We start from the raw sequence: 25,420 nt of genomic DNA, 5'->3' as shown, positions 1-25,420 counted from the left end.
GGTCAAATTTCGTAGATGTTAAATTAATTGTATCTTTTACTGCTCAAAAACCAGTAATTTTATGAGACTATTATTGATATGTACACATGATGCACACTTGTAAGTCAGTACGCCTAAGGAAAGTTTTATTTGCATAGGCTTGATATTAAAATATGATGTACAATTGACAGATTTAAACATAGTAAATGCTATTATTTAAGGAGATCAATATAATCTTTAGATACATTGTAGTATGGTCAAATAATAATTTGTGTATAATTGCGTATGGCCCATACAAAAAAGTTCATATTAGTTAAAGACGCAATATGTGTAACATATGGATTACCAAGCATCGCAAACAAAACTTAGAGCAAGCATGCGAATGCTTTATCAAAGATGCGTTATTTGCTATCCATTCAATCACACTTAATACAATATCTAGTCTGGAAACATATCCAATATTTGATTCTTAAATATTTGTAATTATCTGTAACAAAAACAATTGAACAAATGAATGGCAATATCATTTTGTTGTTCAGTCTCTCTGGTAAAAAAGCTAGATTGAATTGGTATGTCCCTTTTCTTCGAAAAAGAGGGGGTATATTGTTGTTTGCCTGTCTGTCTGTCATTGTGTGTGTCTGTCAAAAAAGTTTAACTTTGGTCATAACTTTTGCAATATTGAAGATAGCAAGTTGATATTTGGCATATATGTGTATCTGATGGAGCTGCACATTTTTGGTGGTGAAAGGTCAAGGTCATCCTTCAAGGTCATACATTTGAGTCAAAATCGCTCAAAAGAGGGCATTATGTTTCTGACAAATACATCCCTTGTTTTGGGTCTAAGGTGAGCATCCTGGGGCATTTAGCCCCCTTTTTTGTGTATGTCACACTTCTTGTTGCAGAGTAATTTACGTTTTAATTTAGGTGATTGATTCAATAAATCAACGGTGTAGCTTACCCGTCTGTAGATCTACCGTAAAATCATATGGAATTCCACGGAAATTGTTCGATGGAATTACGTGGAGTATTGGCACTAACTTTCAATACGATTCCATGCAATCAATGGAAAAGTAAAAACAAAACAGACGAGGAACTTGATCTGGTATGGAATTCCATAGAATTCCATATAATGTCGTGGAATTCCATGGAATTCCATAGAACCCCTTGGAATTCCATAGAATGCCATGGAATTCCATAGAACGCCGTGGAATTCCATAGAATGTCGTGGAAATCCATAGAACTCCGTGGAATTCCATAGAACGCCATGTAATTCCATAGAATTATATGGAATTGCGTAGAAAGCTATGGAATTCAATAGAACAACGGATTAAAATAGAGAAAAAGCAGAAAATAGATTCATGGCATTTTATTGATTTTGAACCACTAACTAGACCTGTTCTGGAATCATTCTTAAAATGTTCTGGAATAATTAAAGAACAGTTGTTGAACAAATAAATGACAATAATATCTTGAACAATTGTTCTAAAACTGTTCTAAAGGTTTGTTCAAAAACAATTTTTCAACCATTGTTCTAAAACTATTCCAGAATTGTTCTTGAATAAATTTTCAGAACTGTTTTAGAACATTTGTTCTAGAGTTTTTTCTCATTAAATTGTAACCTTCTACAACTGTTCCTTAATAATTCTAGAACACTTTCAGTATGATAACAGAAGTTCAGTTCTAGTTGATGTGTTCCAGTACAATTCTAGAAAAGTTCCGAAGGTTAACTTCAAATATTAAAGACTGAAACCAACTTTCTAGAAAACAAATTCCCATGCAGACAGCCAGTATCCAAGTACTGAGCATAGTTAATAATAATACATAACAAATTAACAACTGTTGTGAATTTGTTATTTATTATACTATGCTCAGTATTGTTGAACACGGACTTTATTCAATTATCCAAGTTTCAAATTCCTAAATTTAAAAAACAATTAAATTAAGACAAAAAACAAACACAAAATACAATTCACAAAATAAATGACTGGTCTTTTTTTATACAAGAAGTAACCAACATAAAACATGTCACCAGCCAAAGACTGCCAGACTTAACACAGAGGCTAGTTTTAAAAATGTTTGTCCAAGTCTCCCACTGCCATTTTCTTTTTGTCTGAGAATATTGAACACCAGTCACTGCCTCCGGGTCCTTTTTGGTATGAGGTACATTGTATACTGCTCACATGTGCTCTACAGAATAAAAAATCATAAAAATGTCTAAAGTAAAGAGTTATTTACATTCAAACTATAACAAGAGATTGCCAAGCAGTATGGTCCCCTACCTGTGAAACTCCACTATTTTAAGTTTTTTTTTAAATATATTTGTCGCCATAGCAACCAGAATTCTTGCATTATAAATAAAATGAAATGACGTGCAAAATGTCCTTATTGTCATCTGTTCATATTTCAAGTTTCATGAAAAAATATTTAGAACTTTTAAAGTTATCCCAGGATCCAGAAAAGTGTAACTGACTTAGACCAATATATTGAATTCCAAAAAGACAAAATACTTTCAGGTGGTTAACATTAAATAACCTATCTAGCCCAGGGCATGACAATATTTACCATGAATTTGTGGCCCAGTAAGTCCTCTACGTAAATGGGCCATAAGAGCCGCTTTGCTGTCTTGGATTATTTCCCTGCCAAACTCTGCAGTATCTTCCATCAACTGGTCAATGGTAATTAAAGCACATAATGAAAATGTATAGGGAACATAATTCATGTATTGTTTTAAATATTAAGTTGTTAAATGGTCTTTAGAAAGAGAACTAAAAACGAAGTGAATACATCGCAAAGTACTTAGGATAACTTAATTTGTTGGTATGATTGGTACAATTTTATTATTGCTATAATTAGAATGATGTGTAATTCTATTGGTATGAAAATGCACACTGATACCTAAAAACCAATTCCATTGGTTAAATTTTTTATTTACAAGCAAATTCATTGAATTGATATTCCCTGCCAATATGCTTCTGGACACAAAAGTATTATATTTGACACTCAAACAAGTATTTTTTGAAGATACAAAGGGCCATAACCCCGTTTTTAACAGATGGTGTACAATGCCATTTGGCGTGCATCATCCTCTTATCCATATATATACTCGTACCAGGTTTCAATGAAATCTGCCAAAGCACTCGCAGGATATGGCTACGGACGGATGGAAAGACGGACAGACGGAAGGATGGAAGGACGGACGGACAACGCCAAAACAATATCCCTCCGCTTATGGCGAGGGATAACAATAAACATTTACACCATTAATGAGCATTGAGTGCTCAACATGCACAGTACAAAACTCCCTTAGCCTCAGTTCCATAACCTTGCATGATAAATTCTGATACTACATTCAACGTTATTAATTTCTCCACATAGGTCTTATTACTTCCTTTTTCAAGCTGCAAACTCCATTTAGTGAAAAGTTGGGTGACAGCTGCTTTTAAACTTATATTTGCCATACTAAAACCTCAAATATCACATAAAAAGGTCTACAATAATGTCATAAGAAGATTAAATTTAAAGGAATATTTAGATTTAATAAAAATCACAAACCTTCAGTTGTTGTTCTATTCCTAGACATACTGCCCAAACACTGTATGCATCACTTTTTAACAACATTTCATGTCACTTTCCAAATGATATAAATACATAAGTATTTTAAGAAAGAGTTTTTAATGGAAAAACTAATTAACTCTTCTGTTTGTTAAATTTCTTTAACTTTATTTTAACAAGTTTAACCACTACATTGTCCACCATGTCTTAACTCCAGTGTTTCAATCTAACAGGTAAACTTTCTGTATTTGAATTCAGCCAATTAGAAAAGGTTGTTATATCTTATAACCAATAGATTTGCAGCAAACATACCCAACATCTGATGCACAGCACACGCTGGGCTTATCAGATAGATTGTTATTTGACAACCTGGACTCGCTGAGTTTGATATTGAGAAAAAACAGTGTGTATACCACTTGGACAGGGTTAAGGAATTATGACTTGTAGAAATTGCTACTACTACTACTACTACTTCTGCAGAACTACCACTTTAATTATGACAGCAACAACAACACCACCACCACCAACAACAGCAACAATAACAGCAGCAACAACAACAGCAGCAACAACAACAGCAGCAACAACTGCTAATACTGCAACAACTGCTACTACTGCTACTTCTATTGCTACTACTATTGCTACAGCAACTGTTAATGATACTACTTCTACTTCTACTACTACTACTACCACCACCACCTCTACTGATATAAAAAACACAACTGCTACTGCTACTACATCAATTACTACAACAACAACACCTACTACAACAACAAGAACTACTACTAATAATACAGCTACTACTTCTACAACTACTACTACTACTGCTGCTGCTGCTGTCGCTTCTATGAAGTCTATTTGGCTAGTTGTAATTGTAAGGTGTTCTATATGTGTTCTTATTCCCCATTAGAACTTTTGTAGAACTACTGGTTCTTAAAGCATTGTATATGTGTTCTAGAACTACATTTAAAACATTTTTAGAAATTTCTTGACCTTATTTTGTCCTTGAAATGTTCTAAAAAGGTTCTTGAATATTATTGGAACAGTTTCAGTCCTAAGCCATTTTCCATAAATATTCTGGATTTATTCTAAAAGAACTGTTTTGGAACCATTCCAGAACATATGTTTTAGAACACACATATGGAACAGTTCCAGAACTGTTCCAATTTCTAGAGCAAATTTATAATTATCTGTATTGCATTTTCTTTTAAATACAAAATACATGATGCAAATAAATTCATACATGTATTAAACTACAAAATACATTTCAGACAACCAGCAAAATTTTTCAAAGTTCTTTTCCATTGATTTCCATCCAAAACAATGTCTATGTTATTTTCCATCTGATTTCGATTGAAATAAATGGCTAAGTCCAACGTTCCATACTGTTTTCCATGTATTCCGTAGAAAAGCATGGAATTTTAGGAGAGATTTCATGGAATTCCATAACAGCTTCAGATGGAAAATTGGCCAATTGATGAAATTCCATCAAATTCCATAGATTTCCATCGATTTCCATAGAATTCCATATCATTTTCTATAGAATTCCAAAGAAAAGTGCTAATCACTATGGCAGATCTACAGACAGGTTGTGTCCTTGTGTGTGGTCAATTTGAAGTAGCGAACATCATAATTTTGAGATAAATTTGGCAAACACCTAAGTTTTGCACTTGCTTTAATTTAGCTATTATTATAATATAACATGTGTTTTTCATTTCCATTGAAGCTTCAGAATGACCGCCTCCCTCTTACTGAATTTGGCAATCTGATTCAAGAGTTCAAACAAGCAATTGAACGTGTTAAAGATGCCGCTGAGGAAGAATTCTCTGAAAAGGCAAAGCATACGCTTGAAAAAGGCTTAAACAAAATTAAGGAAGCGTTGAAGGACAGTGAACAAGTGATTGGAAAGAAAATGGATGAGAATATTCAGACCCTATATGACAGGACAGAATATTGTAAACAACAAATAGGAGATCAGACTTCAAAAGCTGAACATACAATACAGACAAAGACATGTGTCTCAATAACACAAATAGACACACTGACAAAAAGCAGTGTTCAACTTATAGAAGACCGCACTAGAGTTAACATGGAGCGCATGCAACTGAAAATTGTTGACAAGGCGGAAGAAGACTACGAAAGAGGCTTAGAAGGTGAGTAAACTGTATTATTAAGCGGTCATGTATGTTTTTTCAACTGGGCATTAGATGCTCATGGTGAGCGTTTGTGATAACCTTTGGCTGTTTGTGGTCGCCGCGTAATCAAATTGTTATATTGTTTACATTCTTAATACCACATTTAATGTGCAGCTTAGGAAACTTTTCAGAACGTTTGTCCCATTGATATATCAGTTGAGTTCAAAAATGGTTCCGGTCCATTGGTAATCTTGGCTGTGATTGGGGTGGCACTTAACCTTTTATGACTTAGTGAAACGTTGTTAAAGCCACACACCTTATTTGGCAAAGTAAATTTAAAGTAACATTTATACTAAAAAATCAACGGAAATTTCGTAAAGTATATCGTAAAATAAAGATACCTTATAATAAATCAATGTCCCTTATAGCATAAGCCAAAATTTCAAAACAAGATTTTTTCTGGGAACATGGATGTTTGTAGATATAAAATAATAGTTTTTATTTTTTTGCGTATTAATAGATATATTCGGGGGTTATAAAATGAAATTAATTGAGGCACAAAGAAATAAAAGTACGCATTTTATATCTGCAAACATCCATGTTACCAGAGAACATCTCGTTTTGAAATTTTGGCTTTTGCCATAAAAACCATTGATTTATTATTAGGTATCTTTATTTTACGAAATACTTCACGACATTTCCGTTGATTTTTGGGTATTAATGTTACTTTAAGTATAAATAAGAAACATATTTTATTTATGCCAATTTATAAAAAAACTCTCTATGCCAGTTAGAATATATCCGCAGGTTACAAAGTAGAAATCCGTCTTTTTTACACTTTAAAACATTAAAATAATCGCGTTTGGCGAAATGGACGTATAGAAATAATACTTTTGGGTTTAAAAGTGGTACCGTTTGAAAATTTATAAATTACTTGCTAACTAGGCTATAGATTTAATGAAAATTTTGCTCACTTTCAAATTGAATCTTTATGTATTGATTAACATTTACTTGATTTCAAGGTGTGTGGCTTTAACACTGTAGATGTAATATGTTTTTGTTAAATCATCACAAAACTTGCTTAGAACATGTTTTATAATGATATATCTGCATTGTTCGAAAATGATTCCGGTCTGTTTTAAAAACATTGCTGCCAAAGGGCGGTACAGGCTTTCTTATTTGGCTGTAGTGAAACCTTTTAAACTCGCTAGAAGTCTCATATTTGGTGGAATCATCAAAAACGTTGCTCAGAACATTTATTGTCTATTAATGATATCTCGGCTTAGTTCGAAAATAGTTCCGGTCTGTTGCAAAACTAAGCAACCTTCCTGGGACGGGGCAATTGACATCTCGCCACCTGTCAATCATATGCTTATATATCTAAATATTCATCGACCAATCAGCGATTGATTAATCGAGCGCGCCGGTTGCTAACGACCTTTCCGCCATTTTCTAGACAAACTGAATGGCTAGAGTCTCATTGTATTCAACGAGTTTCATTAAAAAACGAAAGGAAATATGTTCAAACTTTGTCAATTGGGTTAATGTAACTCGAACAGTTGGTATCAAGGAAGATAAAATGAAGGCATTGCATTTATACCATTTCCAAAGCCGAAACGTGGTCTTGACAAGTGCGAGTTGAAGCTCCATGTCGAATTACAGAAATCCGCGTCGTAGAACGTGAATTTCTTTCAGAAAATAACTTATTGTTTGTGTAGCACTTTTTATTACAAAGATTGATTAGTAGTATTAAACATGAATTATATCAAGTGTTTATTAAAATAATAGGTAATTTCGGTACCCGCTTTGCGTAACTTAACTAAATCCCGTTATCAATGGCTATTTTGATTCAGAAACAAGTGAAAACAATGTTATGCTAATTTTTTTCACAAAATATATCGATACATGCCACCGTAGACCTGTTATTTATTTCTGATAACACCAATACTCGAGGCAACTTAGGGGACTTTGGTACCCCCGCAAGCGTCTGATATTGGCAGCTTCAGTATGTAACCCACAGATCTTTGTGTAGCCTGACCGAAATCCCCGTTATTGAACTTTAATTTATTTACAAAATGACTTAACTGATTTGTTCTGCACTTTCAGTTATAATGATTGATAAATGTCAGATCAGAAATGTTTACTACAATTAATAACACTTTTGCATGTAATAACATTGGGGATTTCGGTACCCGCTCGGCTTCAGAAAGCCCGCATAACTTAACCATCATCCCAGTTATAAAAACAATATTTTCGTGTCAATCACACACATGTAGAAACAATTTTGTTGTTTTTTTATATATTTTTTTCATAAATAACATCGGTAAATACTATTTTGGAGTGTTATTTATTACTTATATCACTATTACACGTGCAAGCGACTGAGAGCGTTTTTAAATTTTGAAAATGCCTGTTATAGATAGGTATTGTTATTTAAATACCAAAAGTTGTTGAATTGTATTATCACTAAATGACACAATTCCCCTTAACGCTGTTATAGGGGATGAAAAAGAATCTATAAAATCCTCCACAATACCGTGTTATCTATAGGCATAGAAGCCATTCTGGAAATCCTGGAAAAAGACTTTCACTTTTCCCAGTCAGGGAAAAGTCAGGGAATGGGAAAAGTTATTGAAATCAGTGAAAATTCAGGGAATTTTGTTTGGTCAGACTTTCCCGACTTGTGTCGAAAACATTCAATGAAAATAAATGAAAAGCCGAGGAAAGGATGGCTGTGAGGCGAGATGGGATGCATTTGCTTTAAAATTACATAAATATTATGCATGTTATTGTCTGCAACTGCTATTTATTTAGGGTGTCTAAAACAAGATATAAGTAAAAATTATGATCATGGAATTTTTATTTTCCATCAGGGAAAAATCGGGGAATTTTGATCATACAAAAGGCTGGGAACCCTGTCTTACTATATGGCTATACTGTAACAGTGTAAGCTCACCTGAACATAATGAGCTTTTGTTATCGGCTTTTGCCCGTCGTTCGCCGCTTGTATCTCGTATGTTGTCCTTTTTATCTTGTGAACACTTTAGAGGCCACATTTATATACCAATCTTCATGAAACTTGGTATACCATTTGTTGCAATAATATCTTGGCCGAGTTTGAAACTGGATCGTGGGAGGTAAAAAGTTTGGTCAGAACATTTGTTCCAAAGATGTCTTAGTTCTGTTAAAAAACGGTTCTGGTTCATCACAAAACATGGCTGCAACATGAAGGGGAACATTTTCCTTATACATGAATGACTATAGTTTAACCTTTAGAACACTCTAGGGGTCACATTTTAGTCCAATCTTCTTGATCAGAACATTGGTTCTAATAAAAACTCGGCCAAGGTCACATTTTAGTAAAAAAAGTATCCTATGTCCGGTGGTCGTACGGTGTGCGTGGTCCACTTTTCGCTCTATTTTCCATCCAATTTTATGAAACTAAGTAAGAATGTAAATCTGGACAATATCTATGCCGTCTCCTAATATGTGTCACGTGTGTCAAACTACTAGGTCACCAGGTCAGATCTTAGTAAAACATTGTTACCACTCTAAATAGGAAATATTAATGACTCAATCTTGATAATGTATTGGTCGAGTTCAAATCTGGATCACGTGCGTCTTAACACTAGGCAAGCAGGTCAGATCTTTGAAAAACCTTGTTACCACTCTACGGGACACTTTAATGACTTAATCTAGATAAAACTTGGTCAGATTGTTTATCTCGTCTCGTCACTATCTAGGCTTATATGAATGATGATGGTTCATATTAGAATACCAGGGTCGTGCTGTGTCATTACTTAGTAAGTAATCTCCATTGATTACAGTTCACATGAGAATACAATGATCACGCCTCTATAATTTAGTATACATCCCGTGAGTACAGTTCATATGAGAATACCTTGGTTTCGTCTCTCTCATTCAGTATTCTTTCCTTGATTACAGTTTATATAAGAATACCATCATCATGGTTTCGTCTCTCTCATTCAGTATTCTTTCCTCGATTAGAGTTCATATAAGAATACAATGGTTTCGTCTCTCTCATTCAGTTTTCTTTCCTTGATTACAGTTCATATAAGAATACCATGGTTTCGTCTCTCTCATTCAGTATTTTTGCCTCGATTACAGTTCATTTAAGAATACAATGGTTTTGACTCTCTCATTCAGTATTCTTGCCTTGATTACAGTTCAAATAAGAATACCATGGTTTCGTCTCTCTCATTCAGTATTCTTTTCTTGATTACAGTTCATATAAGAATACCATGGTTTCGTCTCCCTCATTCAGTATTTTTCCTTGATTACAGTTCATATAAATATACCATGGTTGCGCCTCTGTCATTCACTTTACCTCCCTTGATTACAGTTCATATGAGAATTCCAAGGTTGCGCCGCTATCATTCATTATTCATTCCTTGACAACAGTTCATATAAGAATACCATGGTCGCGTCTCTGTCATTCGATATACCTCCATTGATTACAGTTCATATGAGAACACCATGGTTTCGCCTCTATTATTAAATATACCTCCCTATATTACAGTGATCAAAGGACGACAGATCATAGAGTCGGCCACAATGGAAGGACGTGACGCTGTTATTTCTGCCACAGAGGCTAGTGTGACGGAAATCAAGGCTACAGTAATCAAAGGACAGCAGGTCGTAGAGTCGGCCACAATAAAAGGTCATGACGCTGTTTCTTCTGCCACAGAGACTGGTGTGACGGAAGTCAAGGCTACAGTGATCAAAGGACAATGGGCCATAGAGTCGGCCACAATGGAAGGTCATGACGCTGTTACTTCTGCCACAAAGGCTTGTGTGACGGAAGTTAATGCTACAATGATAAAAGGGCAGCAGGTCGTAGAGTCGGCCACAATGGAAGGACGTGACGCTGTTATTTTTGCCACAGAGGCCGGTGTGACGGAAGTTCAGGCCACAGTGATCAAAGGAGAGTGGGTCATAGAGTCGGCTACAATGGAAGGTCATGACGCTGTTACTTCTGCCACAGAGGCTGGTGTGACGGAAGTCAAGGCTACAGTGATCAAAGGACAGCGGGTAGTAGAGTCTGCCACAATGGAAGGTCACGACGCTGTTTCTTCTGCCACAGAGGCTGGTGTGACGGAAGTTAGGACTACAGTGATCAAAGGACAGCAGGTCATAGAGTCGGCCAAAATAGAAGGTAATGACGCTATTACATCTGCCACAGAGGCTGGTGTGACGGAAGTTAAGACTACAGTTAACAAGGGACAGTGGGTCATAGAGTCGGCCACAATGGAAGGTCATGACGCTGTTACTTCTGCCACAGAAGCTGGTGTGGCGGAAGTCAATGTTACAGTTATCAAAGGACAGGGGGTCGTAGAGTCGGCCACAATGGAAGGTCATGACGCGCTTACTTCTGCCACAGAGGCTGGTGTGACGGAAGTAAAGGCTACCGTGATCAAAGGACAGCGGGTCATAGAGTCGGCCACGATGGAAGGATGTGACGCTGTTACTTCTGCCACAGAGGCTGGTGTGACCGAACTTTCGAAACAAGCAAAAACACTCCTAGCAGATCTTACTAAAGATAGCATAGGCATCAAGACACAAAAGGAGGACACAGATTTCGAAATGCAATGTAACGGTAAGCAAACACATAACATATAAGCAATATACATGCCCAACTACGGAGTGTAAAACGATACGTGTTATAATAAGATAAACATGCCAGTAATGAGTTGCCTAATATTGACTTAAACATGCCATTCATTCTTTTTATCCCCCGCCAGAGGCGGAGGGATGTTGGTTTGGTGTTGTCCGGCCGGCCTGTTCGTCCGGCTGTCCGTCCGTCCGGCTGTCCGTCCGTCCGGCTGTCCGTCCGGCACTTTTGTGTCCGGAGCCATTTCTTGAGAGTGCTTTGGTGGATTTCATTGAAACTTGGTTTGAGTATATATATGGATAAGACGATGATGCACGCCAAATGGCATTGTACACCATCTGTTAATAACGGAGTTATGGCCCTTTGTATCTTGAAAAAATGCTTTTTACTGTAGGCACTTTTGTGTTCGGAGCCATATCTTGGAAGTGCTTTGGAAGATTTCATAGAAACTTGGTATGAGTATATATATATATATATATATATATATAAGGGATGGCAACGAATACCGATTTCGGTATTCGAATATTCGGTCACCCTTCCGAACGAATATTCGGATATTCGGTCAACATCTGTTGGAAAAAAGTCAACTTTGTTTACCGTACCATTATTCCATGAATTCTACTTTCGTTTTTACCGGAAGTTCACCGGAAGTGTTTAAATATTGACACGGCGTTGCCGTCGTTAATTCGAAGCTGATGTTGTTGATTACTTTTTATTGTTAAAATTGAATGACAAAAACTGTTTTTAAACTATTATATCGTACATCAACAATAGAACGAGAAACATAATATTACATGACGACAAAATAATTACATGACAAAACAGTTAGATCTACATATAATTAAAGCTGAACTTAAACGAATTACTTAGTATGTACATAGCCACAACACACTTTGAACCTGTTTAACAGACTAAACAGTCAGTCTTTTAAAGTTGCCACGTTTAAAAGACACTTGGATCGGCGACTTCTTATCGGATGATGTCGTGAAATACTTCCAAGCAGCGGAAGGCGTAGGTGGCATTTTGCGTGGACAGATATTTACTTTATGCGTGTAGCAATTATAATATTTTCAATTAAATGAGGGTAAAATACCAAAAACATTTCTTTAAGTATAATACCTGATTGAATATTGAGTAATTAATTAATGTTTGGACCATACGATACGCAAATACTCATTAGAGGTTGAGTGAATTATTTTCTAAAAGCTTTTTTGATTGGACAACGTGATTATAACCATACGATCTGTTTTGTTTTTCACACCAAGTCGGCTCTTTCTTTACTCATTTAATCTTTGATCATTTTAAATGTAATTCGAGTTATTAGATCAATACGGGTCGGTGTTTTAATTGCCATACGGTCTTATTTGTTTTTACACAAAGTGGCTTTTCCTTTACTCATTTAATCTTTGATAATTTTAAATGTAATTCGAGTCATTGGATCAAGTGCAGGTCGGTGTTTTGATTGCCGACGCGATTTGCACCTATCATAATTTTGACACAAAGTGTCTGGCTTTGTTAGCGGGATTTATGACCGGTATACTGTCATCACCATAGCGACGCATTAACGCGCCTACCGGAATAAACATTATGACAAGAGAAACAACTTTTTTGACAATGTTTGAAGCAAATTTTACGAATACAAAGTCTTTGAAATTACTCGATTTTTTTTTCTTCCGAATATTCGATTCGGAAAACAGTATCCGAATATTCGGATATTCGTTGACATCCCTAATATATATATATATATATATATAAATAAATAAATATATATATATATATATATATATATATATATATATATATATATATATATTTATTTATTTATATATATATATATATATATATATATCTATATATATATATATATATATATATATATATATATATATATATATATATATATATATATATATATTTATATGGATAATATGATGATGTACACCAAATGGCATTGTACACCATCTGTTAATAACAGAGTTATGGCCCTTTGAATCTTGAAAAAATGCTTTTTACTCGTAGTATGTTCATCCATCCGATTTGCACCCATCTTAAACAAAATATATCTTGCGGGGGATATCAATGCTACGAATTTGCTTGTTAATATTTGGACCCGCTATCTTCAAAGTGCACGTAACACTTATTAAAACATAATGTCGTAGAGGATACATATACAAATCCACTCAATAATATTATATATATTTAAACCGGTAATTTTGGAATCGTTTAAAGATCATTTTTGGATTGATTGCTTTATTATTGCTACTAGCTATAGTTTTTTTAGCTCCACTGGCCAGAGGCCATTGGGGCTTATGTCATGGTCCTGTGTCCGTCGTGCGTGCGTTAAATCATCTTCTCCTACATTACAAGTCCAAATCTGTTAAAACTTTTCACAAATGTTCCTAGGGTGAACCTCTTTCAAATTTGTTCAAATTATGCCCCTGGGTCAAATGTGACTTCGCCCTGGGGGTCAATAAATTGAACATATGCTTATATAAAGCCTATTTTGTGCAAACTTTAAAAAATCTTCTTGTCCATAACCATTGCGCCCAGTGCTACCAAATTTGGTATGTAGTGACATTTAATAGTTCTCTACTTTGTTTGTTCAAATTATGCCCCTGGGGTCAAATTTGACTCTGCCCTGGGGGTCACAAAAATGAACATATGCTTATATAAAGCCTATTTTGTGAAAACTTTAAAAATCTTCTTGTCCATAACCGTAGGGCCTAGGGCTACCAAATTTGGTATGTAGTGACATCTAATAGTTATCTACTTAGTTTGTTCAAATTATGCCCCTGGTGTCAAATTTGACCCTGCATGCCCCGGGGGTCACAGAAATGAACATCCATTGTACGCTTAAATAAGGCCTATTTTAGGCAAACTTTAAAAATCGTCTTGTCCATAACCATATGGCATAGGGCTACAAAATTTGGTATGTAGTGACATCAAATAGTCCTCTACCAAGTTTATTCAAATCAAGCCCGTGGAATCAAATTTGACCGCTCCCCAGGGGTCACAAAATGAACATATGCTTACATTGGGCCTTTTTTGTGCAAACTTTTAAAATCTCGTCCATAACCATTGGACCTATTTTTACCAAATTTGGTATGTATTAAAATCTTAAAGTTTTCTACCAAGATTTTTCCAATTATGCCCCTGGGGGTTAAATTTTACCCTGCCCCGGGGGTCACAAAAATAAACATATGTTTAAATAAGGCCTATTTTGTGCAAACTTAAAACATCTTCTTGTTCATAATTATAGAGCCTAGGGCTATTAAATTTCGTATGAAGTGACATCTTATAGTCCTCTACCAAATGTGTTCAAATTATTCCCCTGGGCTTAAATTTGACCCTGCCTCGGCAGTCACAAAACTGAACATATGCTTATATAAAGCCTCTTTTGTGCAAACTTTAAAAATCTTCCTGTCCATAACCATTTGGCATAGGGCTACCAAATTTGGTATGTAGTGACATCTTATAGTTCTCTACCAAGTTTGTTCAAATAATGCCACTGGGGCGATATTTATCCCTTAAAGGCTCCCATTAAAAAGTTGTTCAAGAAAATTTGATTCATCAAAAAACATTGCCACAGGAAGTCGTTGAACTTTTGCTATTTAATCATTATGGGATGAATATACTATTTTCTTCTCAAACTTAAGGTTTATCAAAATACACTTGACATATTTTTTTAAATTATATTATATAAATTATAAGAGATAAATGCATACATGTCGAGCGTGAAAGGTAGACCAACATGTTAACTATCCATAAATGTTAACCCTTTACCAAACGCAACATTTTGGACTGCCCCAAGTTGGAAGAGATTGCAGACGAGAAATAATATTGTAAAGGACTATTAAAAATTGGCTGGGTGGGGTAGGACTCATTGTGATAAAAGGAGCAATTGCTCATCATGATCAATTTCTTCTTTTTGGAACCGGAAGTCCTGTTTTCAAACGAAAACAAACTCTTCAGAAGGAGTTATGGTCTATTGAAAGGCCAAGAATGGCATTTGGAACTTTATCATCCCATATATAAAAAGAAATAAAATGTATAAGCTTTTTTATTGCCGTTAATATGAAGACCCATCAGTTCAAAAGCTAGATCGAAAACATTTCTGCATATGCTCAGACCAGTCTAGGACGTTGTTTACATAATTAGTTCAACATCGCATAAAATAACAGTGGAGCGATACATGGCCCTCTTGTTTCCTTAGATTTCATTCGGTTACGTATTATTAGGGACAATAGCGGATATTGACCGGGCTTTAGTGGAAATGTATTAAGATTTCGACCATTGTAGGTGCCTTTGACAGTCAAATAAAAGAGAAAAATCATTCGTGTGGAAATAAGTCTTGTCATATTACGTATGTAAGGCGAACGTATTTTCTTTTAAAATGTCATATTTATATATATCTATAAAATTATGTTTTCATTAGACACGTTACTTCTGAATGTTAGTACTTAATATTACATACATAAGGGCAGAATTCAACAGCTTCACTCATCGTGGCATCCGATGTATGTTTACTTTTTTAGAAGACTCAGTAATTGTTCAAATCTCATATGGTAACATTGACTGAATGTCTGTCTGTCTGTCTGTTTGTGTGTGTGTGTCTGTCTAATTGTCAGTCAGGCAGTCTTCTGAATATGTCTTTATGTTTTTCAATATGTCTTTCTTTAGCTTACCTGAGCACCTTATGCTTTTGGGAAGCTTTAAGGACACCTTGATGTTAATCGTCCGTCATTTCGTATGTGTCTATGAAACCGCAAGAGTCAGGGGTTTTATGTTTGGTGTGAAATATTGTATAATAATATTTTCCTCGTCTGTGTGATGCAAATCATTAACTCAAATGCTTTAAGATTGCCTTGGCGTAATGGATATGGTGTACGCCTAGCGATCTGAAGGTCACGGGTTCGATCCCCACTGTGGGAGCGTTCTTAAGATATCTCTCAAAGGCACCAAATACTGGTTCTAAGCCCAGGAAACGGACTTCAGAGCGTTTCAATAAGCATGAGGCTTTCGATGCATTCGAGCCTAAATAAATAGGTGTAAACCAAAATGCTGTAATGGCTATATATAAACATTTTAATTTATTAAATTTATTAAATATGTAATACTCATTTTGCGTTAAGTTACCAGCTTTCCATGGGATTACAGGGCAACAGATAAGATATTGGGTCAATTAGTTTTCACTGCAAGCTTTTTGTAACAATTAGTGTTTTCCCTCAAAACTATTTGTCAATTAGTTTTTTTACAATTTGATCAAAACGTACATATTTCTGGATCAGATTAGCGCTTAATTGTTGGATATTGATAATTCTCAGCAATTCTTATTCCAATTAAGTCATTATAAATTCACAGTGACAGTGGTTGTTTGTAAATATTAGTACTTATTGTATATTGACAAATGGATGATGGAGTCATTTTGTTTAAACCAGTTTCAACACTCCTGCCTTTCATTCTCAGATCATACACACATTGCCAAACCCTCTTCGTCAATGACAAGCCAGTGAAAATCACGATGTTGTTAGTTTTTGAGACACGGAAGAGCAGCGGTGTTTTTAGCCAAATATTTCAGAATCTGTCACCACCTGCGCTATTTAATGTGATAGTATACTCTTCACAATGTCTTTTCCCGACGGTTTGGGTCTCGTTACAAATTGAAACATATTGGGCGCGCACGCCGTTTATAAAAGTTTCCTAACCTGACCGCGTTAAACAGAGAACCTTTTCCTGAACATATGGTTATAATACACTTATTCCATTTCCCATAGGGTCCAATTATAAAACCGCCAACTTACAAAGCATTTTTCCTATATATCAAATTTTGCAAGACCAGTATCATTTTAAAGATTAATCTGTCCTCTTTCAATAAATGCACTCAAACATACATGTATATGGTTTCGCAACTCCTGAGAAAGTAAAATTCGCTGAAAGGCAAGCACCCTCGGAAAACAGAATTTCGCAATTGAAATTTCGACAAAAGCCCCGTACTTCAATAAAAGCACCCCAAACGTTCATCTTTCAACGTAATTCCTAATGAAATACACCAAAATGTTGCAGACACAGAGGATGCGGGAAATAATTGTTAAAGGCATGGGCGCCATCGCTAAATTGCTTTTAAACCCGAAGAGAAAGGGAACTCTTTAGAAATAGGCACTACTTTTGAATGGACCACGGAGGGATACAAAATGATTTAGTGTAGTGTAACCTTAAAGGAAACTTAAACTTTTCGGATCATAAAGAAAATGCATCTACATCATTATTTGTCTATTTGTACCACAAATACAAAATGTCAGGTCGATCTGACAACTAGCAATACATTAAAAAAGCATTTGAGTATCACACATGATAAGCCATCTGGCTTCCGTGTTCTGTACTTGGATTTCGAAGGTAATACGACCTAAATTCGCGTGCAAATCATATAAAACAAAGAAATGAGCAGCTCATCTACACTTATTTGCATGCAATGGACATAACTGATGTGTTAAACGTGCTGAAAGTTTCTTTAAGCAAGATCGGGTGAACACCGAGGCGCAAAAGTCGGGTGTCCGTACTTTTGTATGTCCCCCACCACTATAGTGGGGGACATACTGTTTTGCTCTGTCTGTTGGTTGGTTGGTCTGTTGGTTTGCGCCAACTTTAACATTTGCAATAACTTTTGCAATATTGAAGATAGCAACTTGATATTTGGCATGCATATGTATCTCATGGAGCTGCACATTTTGAGTGGTGAAAGGTCAAGGTCATCCTTCAAGGTCAAAGGTCAAAAAAACTAAATCAAAGCGGCGCAGAAGGGGACATATTGTTTCTGACAAACACATTTCTTGTTTTTACTTGTTTTTACCCGCAAATTCACGTTTTCCCTTAAAAAAGTAGATAACACATCCATTATTATATAAATCATATGATTTCCGGCTAAAAGTAATCCAATCAATAAAATAACCCATCTTAATAGTGATTTTCTTTAAATATTGGCACCGAAGACTCGGTATATGCGCTTTTTTAAGGTTATAATACACTAATTCCATTTCCCATAGGGTCCCATTTTAAAACCGCCAACTTATAAAGCATTTTTCTTATATTTCATATATATCAAATTTTGCAAGACCGGTATCATTTTAAAGATAAATCTGTCCTCGTCAATAAATGCACTCAAAAATATATGGTCTCGCAACTTCTAAGAAAGAAAAATTCGCTCAAAGGCAAGCACCCTCGGAAAACAGAGTTTAACAATTGAAATTTCGACGAAATCCCCGTACTTCAATAAATGAGGGAAATAATTGCAAAAGGCATGGGTGCCATCGCTAAATTGCTTTTAAACCCGAAGAGAAAAGGAACTCTTTAGAAATAGGCACTTCTTTCGAATGGACCACGGAGGGATACAAAATGATTTAGTGTAGTGTAACCTTAAAGGAAACATTAACTGTTCGGATGATAAAGAAAACGCATCTACATCATTATTAATCTATTAGTACCACAAATACAAAATTCCAGGTCGATCTGACAACTAGAAATAACTTAACAAAGCATTTGAGTATCACACAATATAAGCCATCTTGCTTCCGTTTTCTGTACTTGGATTCTGAAGGTTATACGACCTAAATTCGCGTGCAAATCATATAAAACAAAGAAATGAGCAGCTGATCTACACTTATTTGCATGCAATGGACATAACTGATGTGTTAAACGTGCTGAAAGTTTCTTAAAGCACTATCGAGTGAGCACCGCGGCGCAAAAGTCGGGTGTCCGTACTTTTTTTTACTTTTTTTACCTGAACATTTACGTTTTCCCTTAAAAAAGTATAAAACACATCGATTATTATATAAATCATATGTTTTCCCGCTAAAAGTAATCAAATCAATAAAATAACCCATCTTAATAGTGATTTTCTTAAATATTGGCCCCGAAGACTCGGTATATGCGCTGTTTTAGGGTTATAATACACTAATTCCATTTCCCATAGGGTCCCATTATAAAACCGCCAACTTACAAAGCATTTTTCTTATTTTTCCGATATACCAAATTTTGCAAGACCGGTATCATTTTAAAGATAAATCTGTCTTCTTCAATAAATGCACTCAAAAATATATGGTCTCGCAACTTCTAAGAAAGTAAATTCGCTCAAAGGCAAGCACCCTCGGAAAACAGAGTTTAACAATTGAAATTTCAACAAAAGCCCCGTACTTCAATAAAAGCACCCCAAACGTTCATCTTTCAACGTAATCCCCAATGAAATGCACCGAAATGTTGCAGACACACATAGGATGCAGGAAATAATTGCAAAAGGCATGGGTGCCATCGCCAAAATGCTTTTAAACCCGAAGAGAAAAGGATCTCTTTAGAAATAGGCACTACTTTCGAATGGACCACGGAGGGATACAAAATGATTTATTTTTATAAGCGTGTTGCTATTGTAATAACATCTTGCTAGAGCGCAGAGCCACATACATCAGGGTCGGTAGGCTCGATTCTTGGCCCGGAAACATAACTAATTTAGGGGATTGGTCATTACATTATGTATACGGCCATTCTCCACATACACACCAAATCATACACAGGCTTCACATATAAATATGCCTGGTATCACCATTATTCCTGGTGAAAAAAATAATTTAATGTATTGAGTATTTTGTGAATTGTATACATTGTATGTTAAAAGCTCATTAAAACAGTGTTATCCATTTGATTGTCTTTACCTGTATATATAAGTAAATGGTAGACATGGGATTTAAATTAGGGATGCAAGAGGTTAACCGGTTTACCTACCGAAACGATCAGTTAACCGGTTACATTTTCGGGAAAAGGTTAACCTGGGAAAAAGTAATTGATTATGTTTTTTTCATGGAAAAATTCGTATAATTTTTCTTTTTGCGCGTGACATACTGCCAACTTGCGCTGGCGATTAGTTAAAACAACATGCCGCACCATCGACGGTAATAAATAACGTGTCAGCAATCAAAGTAATAAAGCAATAAATCAATACCTTTGTGATAACAAAAAGGGGTAACATTTTGATAATTGGCCCTATTGTTTTGTTTGACTCGAGAAAATGTAACTAGCGAACTGCGGGGAGTGCGAGCTATTAGCGAAGACTTTATTTACACTTAATCGAACACGCGATAAAAATCAGTTGATACATTGGAAGGCTTATTTTGATGTTTTGTTAACCAATATCCAACACAGATTGCTCTCGAAAATACCGTGTTTATTAGTAACAATTTTATCAAGAATTGCATTTGTTGTTGAAATTTTGTCGAGTTTACGGCGTATTTCTTTATCAGAATATAATATTATTAGTATAATTTACAACCAACGATTCCACCATTACCGTCCAATGTAAGTTTTATTTAAGAAAGTAAATTATTAACTTATTAAATAATTAAACATCAATTAAAAATATTTAAAAAATAAAAGCGTTACATTTATCTTTTGTGTAATTGCTTAAAATTTGCGCGCTATGGTACGTTAACAAACATACGTAACTGTAAGTATTTGAGATCATAATACTTAGTTACTTCGCTATTAAATACGTATACTGATTATATAAGTTATTAAATTTCAATTAGTGTCTTTTTTTACCCTCATTTTTAAAATGTATAATGAATATCAAACGATAATACTTCGGCAACAGACGCTAAAATGCAAACAACAAATATGCAATTATCGAATAAGAAGAGATGTGGGTTCGTTGAACCACCCACTTTACGTCTCACTGGAAGGAAAAAAATGATTTGAATATGAAGTCAATTTGAGTTTCAAAAATTAAAACAGACTGAACAAAGGAACACACCATTTTTGTGAGCGAACGTAATAAAAGCGGCCCAACCAAAAATAAGTTAATGACACGTAAAAATGAAGATATTGTAGTTTTTCATTTTTTTTCTCCAATGCATTTACGTAGGAAAAATTATATATATAATACATTTTATTACGAAACTGGTTTGTTATAAACGCAAGCGTTGTCAAATCTGAAATTACTTTTGTTTCTATAGTGCGGTTCGAGCGGTATGACATTTTTACTTACTCTTAATCATTATTATCACTTCATGTGCTTCGGTTAACCGGTTACGGCAAAAGGTTAACCTGTTAATGATTTTTGTAACCTCTTGCATCCCTAATTTAAATTAATCATTCCACGTGCGATACACTGGTTCAGAGAAAAAATAAAATGTAACTTTGAGAGTCTCCGGAATAAAACATGTGCTAAATGGAAGCTTTGTGATCACTTTGTGTCCGTCATCTGCCGCGCATCATCCGCCATCTATCGTAAACTTATAATGTATGCGGTGTTAACACTCTAGAGGCCACATTCATTGTCCTATCTTCATGAAACTTGGTCAGAACATTATTCCCAGTATAATCTCGGCCTGGAGTTTGAACCGGAATCACGCGCGGTCAAAAGTTTGATAAAAAGGAAAAACACTTCTTTACACTCTAGAATTCACTAGTTCATCAAATTTGGCCAGAACATTGATCTTTTTTGTATATAGGCTTAGTTTAAAATGGTTTCAGGTAAATAGCCGTTTTAACACTCTAGGAGACACAATGTCATGTTTTGTCCAATCATAATGCAAATTGCTCAACACATTTGTTATAAGGATGAACGTCCAATAACGTAATCCTTTGTTATTGAGCTTCATTATTATTTCAGATCTTCTCAGGCGATTGATAGACCATTACCGTCACAGTGTAATCTGCGTACCCCTGTCCACATTAGACACCAGTCTCAATAAACGAATACAAGACATCTATGCCACTCCAAAAATACACAAGATGAAAATCGAAAAAGATGGTAAACGCGTGCAACAAGAACAAATACACAAATACAGCGATTGCTTTTCCGGAGGGTTAAGCCGTATATATTTACAAGGTGAGCCTGGCAGCGGAAAATCGTATTTTGCTACCAAATTAGTTCACGATTGGTGTAATGTGCATGCGCCGATCGTGAAATCTACAAAAGAACAAAAGATGTTTGGTGACGTTGATACCCTTCAGAAATTCAGGGTTCTGGTTTTCATCTCGTTGCGCGATTCGAGAGAACAGACACATGTAACTCGCATGATAGAAACCCAGCTCATCCACAAAATGTATCCGGAAGACGAATGGGAGAGTGCGTACAAACTGGTCTTAAAAATATTGAAAAATGTAATGTATCTAATCATTCAAGACGGTTTGGATGAGTGGCCATGTATAGAATCTCTGCCTGTCATGGACGGAATTCCTAAGGACCAGTGCATTGTACTGACAACTTCTAGACCATGGAAACTGGCTGATAAACGTATCAGCAATTTACAAATTGACATTCTGTTGGGTCTAGAGGGTATAAGCAATCCTAAAGAATTCAATGAAAATATATTAAGATGCCTACTTGACGAATCAAATGACATCAAAGAAAGCGTGAAGCTGTTTGAAAAATTCCTCCGCAGTCACAACCTTGAGTCGATATCATCTTCGCCTATGCTGAACACTCTTGTCCTTTGTACGTGGGTTGATGATGGAGCGAAACGTCTTACCGGATCGTCACTGTGTGAACTGTACACTACTATGCTTGATAATATGTGTATAAAAGCTAACTCACAAACTGGTTATTTCGATCGATACCACCCATTACCAGTAAACTGTTTTTCTCTCACGGAGTATGTTAAACCAAACATGGAACATATAGATGCTATAGCCAAAGCTGCGTTCTCATTTTTGTTTTCAAATAAAAAAGAATCATCACTCGTGTTCAGCGACATAGACTTGAGGGCTCATTTGCCTGAAACTGCAAAGCAGTTCGCACTAGATTCAGGATTATTATCTGAAAGAAAAGGTAAAAAACGTACTGATCAGACAGTGTCGTTTGTCCATAAAACAATCCAGGAATTCCTCACTGCTTTTCATATCCATATGAATGCAGACGTAATTGATGGCGTCATTTCCGGGTATCTCAAATGCCATGACAATTCATATCTTGACATATCTCAAATATTTATATTCCTGTGTGGCTTCAACATTTCTGCAGCGAATAAACTATCTACACTCATGAATGAGCTTGACTTTAATAGCAAGTTTGACGATTCTTTCCAGAATGAGCTTGACTTTAGCAAGTTTGACGATTCTTTCCAAAACTGCATCCTCTCGGGTTATAGGGAGGCTGTAGCCAACAAGAACACTCCAATACACCTACATCTGAGTCACTTTAAATTCGGCAACAGTGATGATGCCAAAGATTTAATCCAGATCTGGGCACTGAACACTTCACGGGCTCGATCTTTATGTGTTTCCATTGACAACAAACCTGTAACAATACGTTCACAAGACGCGTCGTCTTCCCGTTGTCAGGGACCTGGACCTGTTGCCTTACCTGCACGTAAGGATCATGGCGTCTCTACACGAGACGACGAGGAACAATTCAGATCGTCTGAATCTGGTATCGAGATCGCCTTGTCATCGTGTCACAACCTTGAACGGCTAACGCTCCGATGTTATGTACACTTTAATACTATGCATACATTGCAACCACATGCGCTGGTGGGACTGAAGAAGTTGACACATCTGGAGATAGATTGTAAATGTGAAGCGCTCGACTTGTCACATTGTGAACACATACAATCAATTAATCTTAACCATAAAGTAACTTTATTACCACTCTCTCTTAATAATTATAAGACTCTTCAACGTATTGAAATACTTACAACATATGATGGACTTGATTTGTCACTGTTCGAAAATTTAAATTCTTTAACTATCAGCAATGATGTGAAAGTGTTACCGAAACCGCTTCTCATACTTAACAAACTTACTCACATTGAATTGCAAGGGTTTGATTTCAACAGTGTCGTTCATACATGGTGTCTACTTAACGGTGCTAATCCAGTGACATGTGCAGACTATACTCCAGTACTCCACTCCATAGAATACATTTGTTTAATATTTAAAAGTGAACTCAATGACTCCACCTGGCTACGCAGTCTGTTAAGCACGATGTTGACACTCGATCATAAGGTGATGTGTAATCTCTCGTTGAAGGTTTCATTTATGGAGAATCCAAAAGTAGATGCAACAATAATAACGGATGTAAACAATACATGTACACTCACTGTTCAAAGCGATATTCCTGGTCTAGGGGAGACTCTGCACGGTCTGAATGTAAAGCATCTGAGACTGCATGTGCATTTTGTACCTCATGTACCGTCACTAACATACCTCTCACAGCTGGAAACGCTTGCAGTGTATTCTGATTCACATAAAAATATCGACCTACAGCTTCCTCCATCATTGAAGTATTTGACTGTCTTTTATGATAGATTGTCTCCATCAGAACTTCGCCACCTGATGAACAACCTGTCTGGATGCACTCAATCACTTGAGTGTAGGGTGGAATTCTCATGTGTTAAATTTGATCGCGTGAACAAGAAGCGTGTGACCAATATGATTCCACCAGAGGAATACATTCCCACCCAACAGGAACTTGACGCTCTAGAGCACGTTGAAGTGAAACAATTTAGAATTTATGACAAGAAACCTAACACCAGCTATCGGTCTTCTGGTGCCTGGTCTGTACGTGACAGTGTTGCTGATGATGGTGATTATGTTAACAATATCATAGATAACGAGTTTTTTAAAAACATCTACACTTGCCACATAAGCGATTTTTTATGCGGATTTTGCCGCATATCAATTGGACTTCAGATTAATTAATGTACCACCTTGACCTAGTGAAGTGATACTTGCGACATACAATTGATATTAACTTGTTGATTGTGTCAATAATTGAAAACATTTTTACATATCTAAACAACAGAACAGAAACATTTTGATTTTTACAGTAAAATGACTCTGATGCCAATGCGATTGTCGATCAATTATGTTAAAGATCAAACCATAAACTAGAAAAGTATTACATGTGACTGTATGACACCAATTTGATATGTATATATATTATGTATATAAGTGTGATACATTTTCCGAACAGTATGTTGCATCTGCAAAATTGATTGCATGCATACTTGACTGGTTACAGAGTATTTTAATGTGTATTCAATTCTTGTAACGAGGCTACGAGTTTACATTCCTAAATGATACCCGTGTGTATATCATGACTTAATGCCATTTCTTATTGTTAATGTTGTTGTCATGA

The 25,420-nt window shown here is 35.7% G+C and overlaps 3 protein-coding genes across 15 annotated transcripts in view; 2 read left to right on the top strand and 1 right to left on the bottom strand.

The window, feature by feature from the left end:
* Nucleotides 1-25,420, bottom strand: part of LOC127844952 (target of rapamycin complex 2 subunit MAPKAP1-like) — a 567,740-nt gene that overhangs the window by 80,081 nt on the left and 462,239 nt on the right. The window lies entirely within an intron of this gene.
* LOC127844950 (ankyrin repeat domain-containing protein 50-like) overlaps nucleotides 1-25,420 on the top strand; it is a 492,344-nt gene that overhangs the window by 123,697 nt on the left and 343,227 nt on the right. For all 3 annotated transcript variants that reach the window (XM_052375516.1, XM_052375515.1, XM_052375517.1), the window contains exon 6: nucleotides 10,642-10,938. In XM_052375516.1, coding sequence (XP_052231476.1) covers nucleotides 10,642-10,938 — 297 coding nt within the window. The remainder of the gene's footprint in view (nucleotides 1-10,641; nucleotides 10,939-25,420) is intronic.
* Nucleotides 10,966-25,420, top strand: part of LOC127844959 (uncharacterized) — a 51,139-nt gene continuing 36,684 nt past the window's right edge. For all 5 annotated transcript variants that reach the window (XM_052375550.1, XM_052375546.1, XM_052375547.1 and 2 more), the window contains exon 1: nucleotides 10,966-11,280. In XM_052375550.1, coding sequence (XP_052231510.1) covers nucleotides 11,031-11,280 — 250 coding nt within the window. In that variant the 5' untranslated portion in view covers nucleotides 10,966-11,030. The remainder of the gene's footprint in view (nucleotides 11,281-25,420) is intronic.

This window comes from Dreissena polymorpha, chromosome 9 (assembly GCF_020536995.1).
Source record: "Dreissena polymorpha isolate Duluth1 chromosome 9, UMN_Dpol_1.0, whole genome shotgun sequence".
Classification (NCBI taxonomy): Eukaryota; Metazoa; Mollusca; class Bivalvia; order Myida; family Dreissenidae; genus Dreissena; species Dreissena polymorpha.
This window is presented reverse-complemented; position numbering and strand designations above follow the sequence as displayed.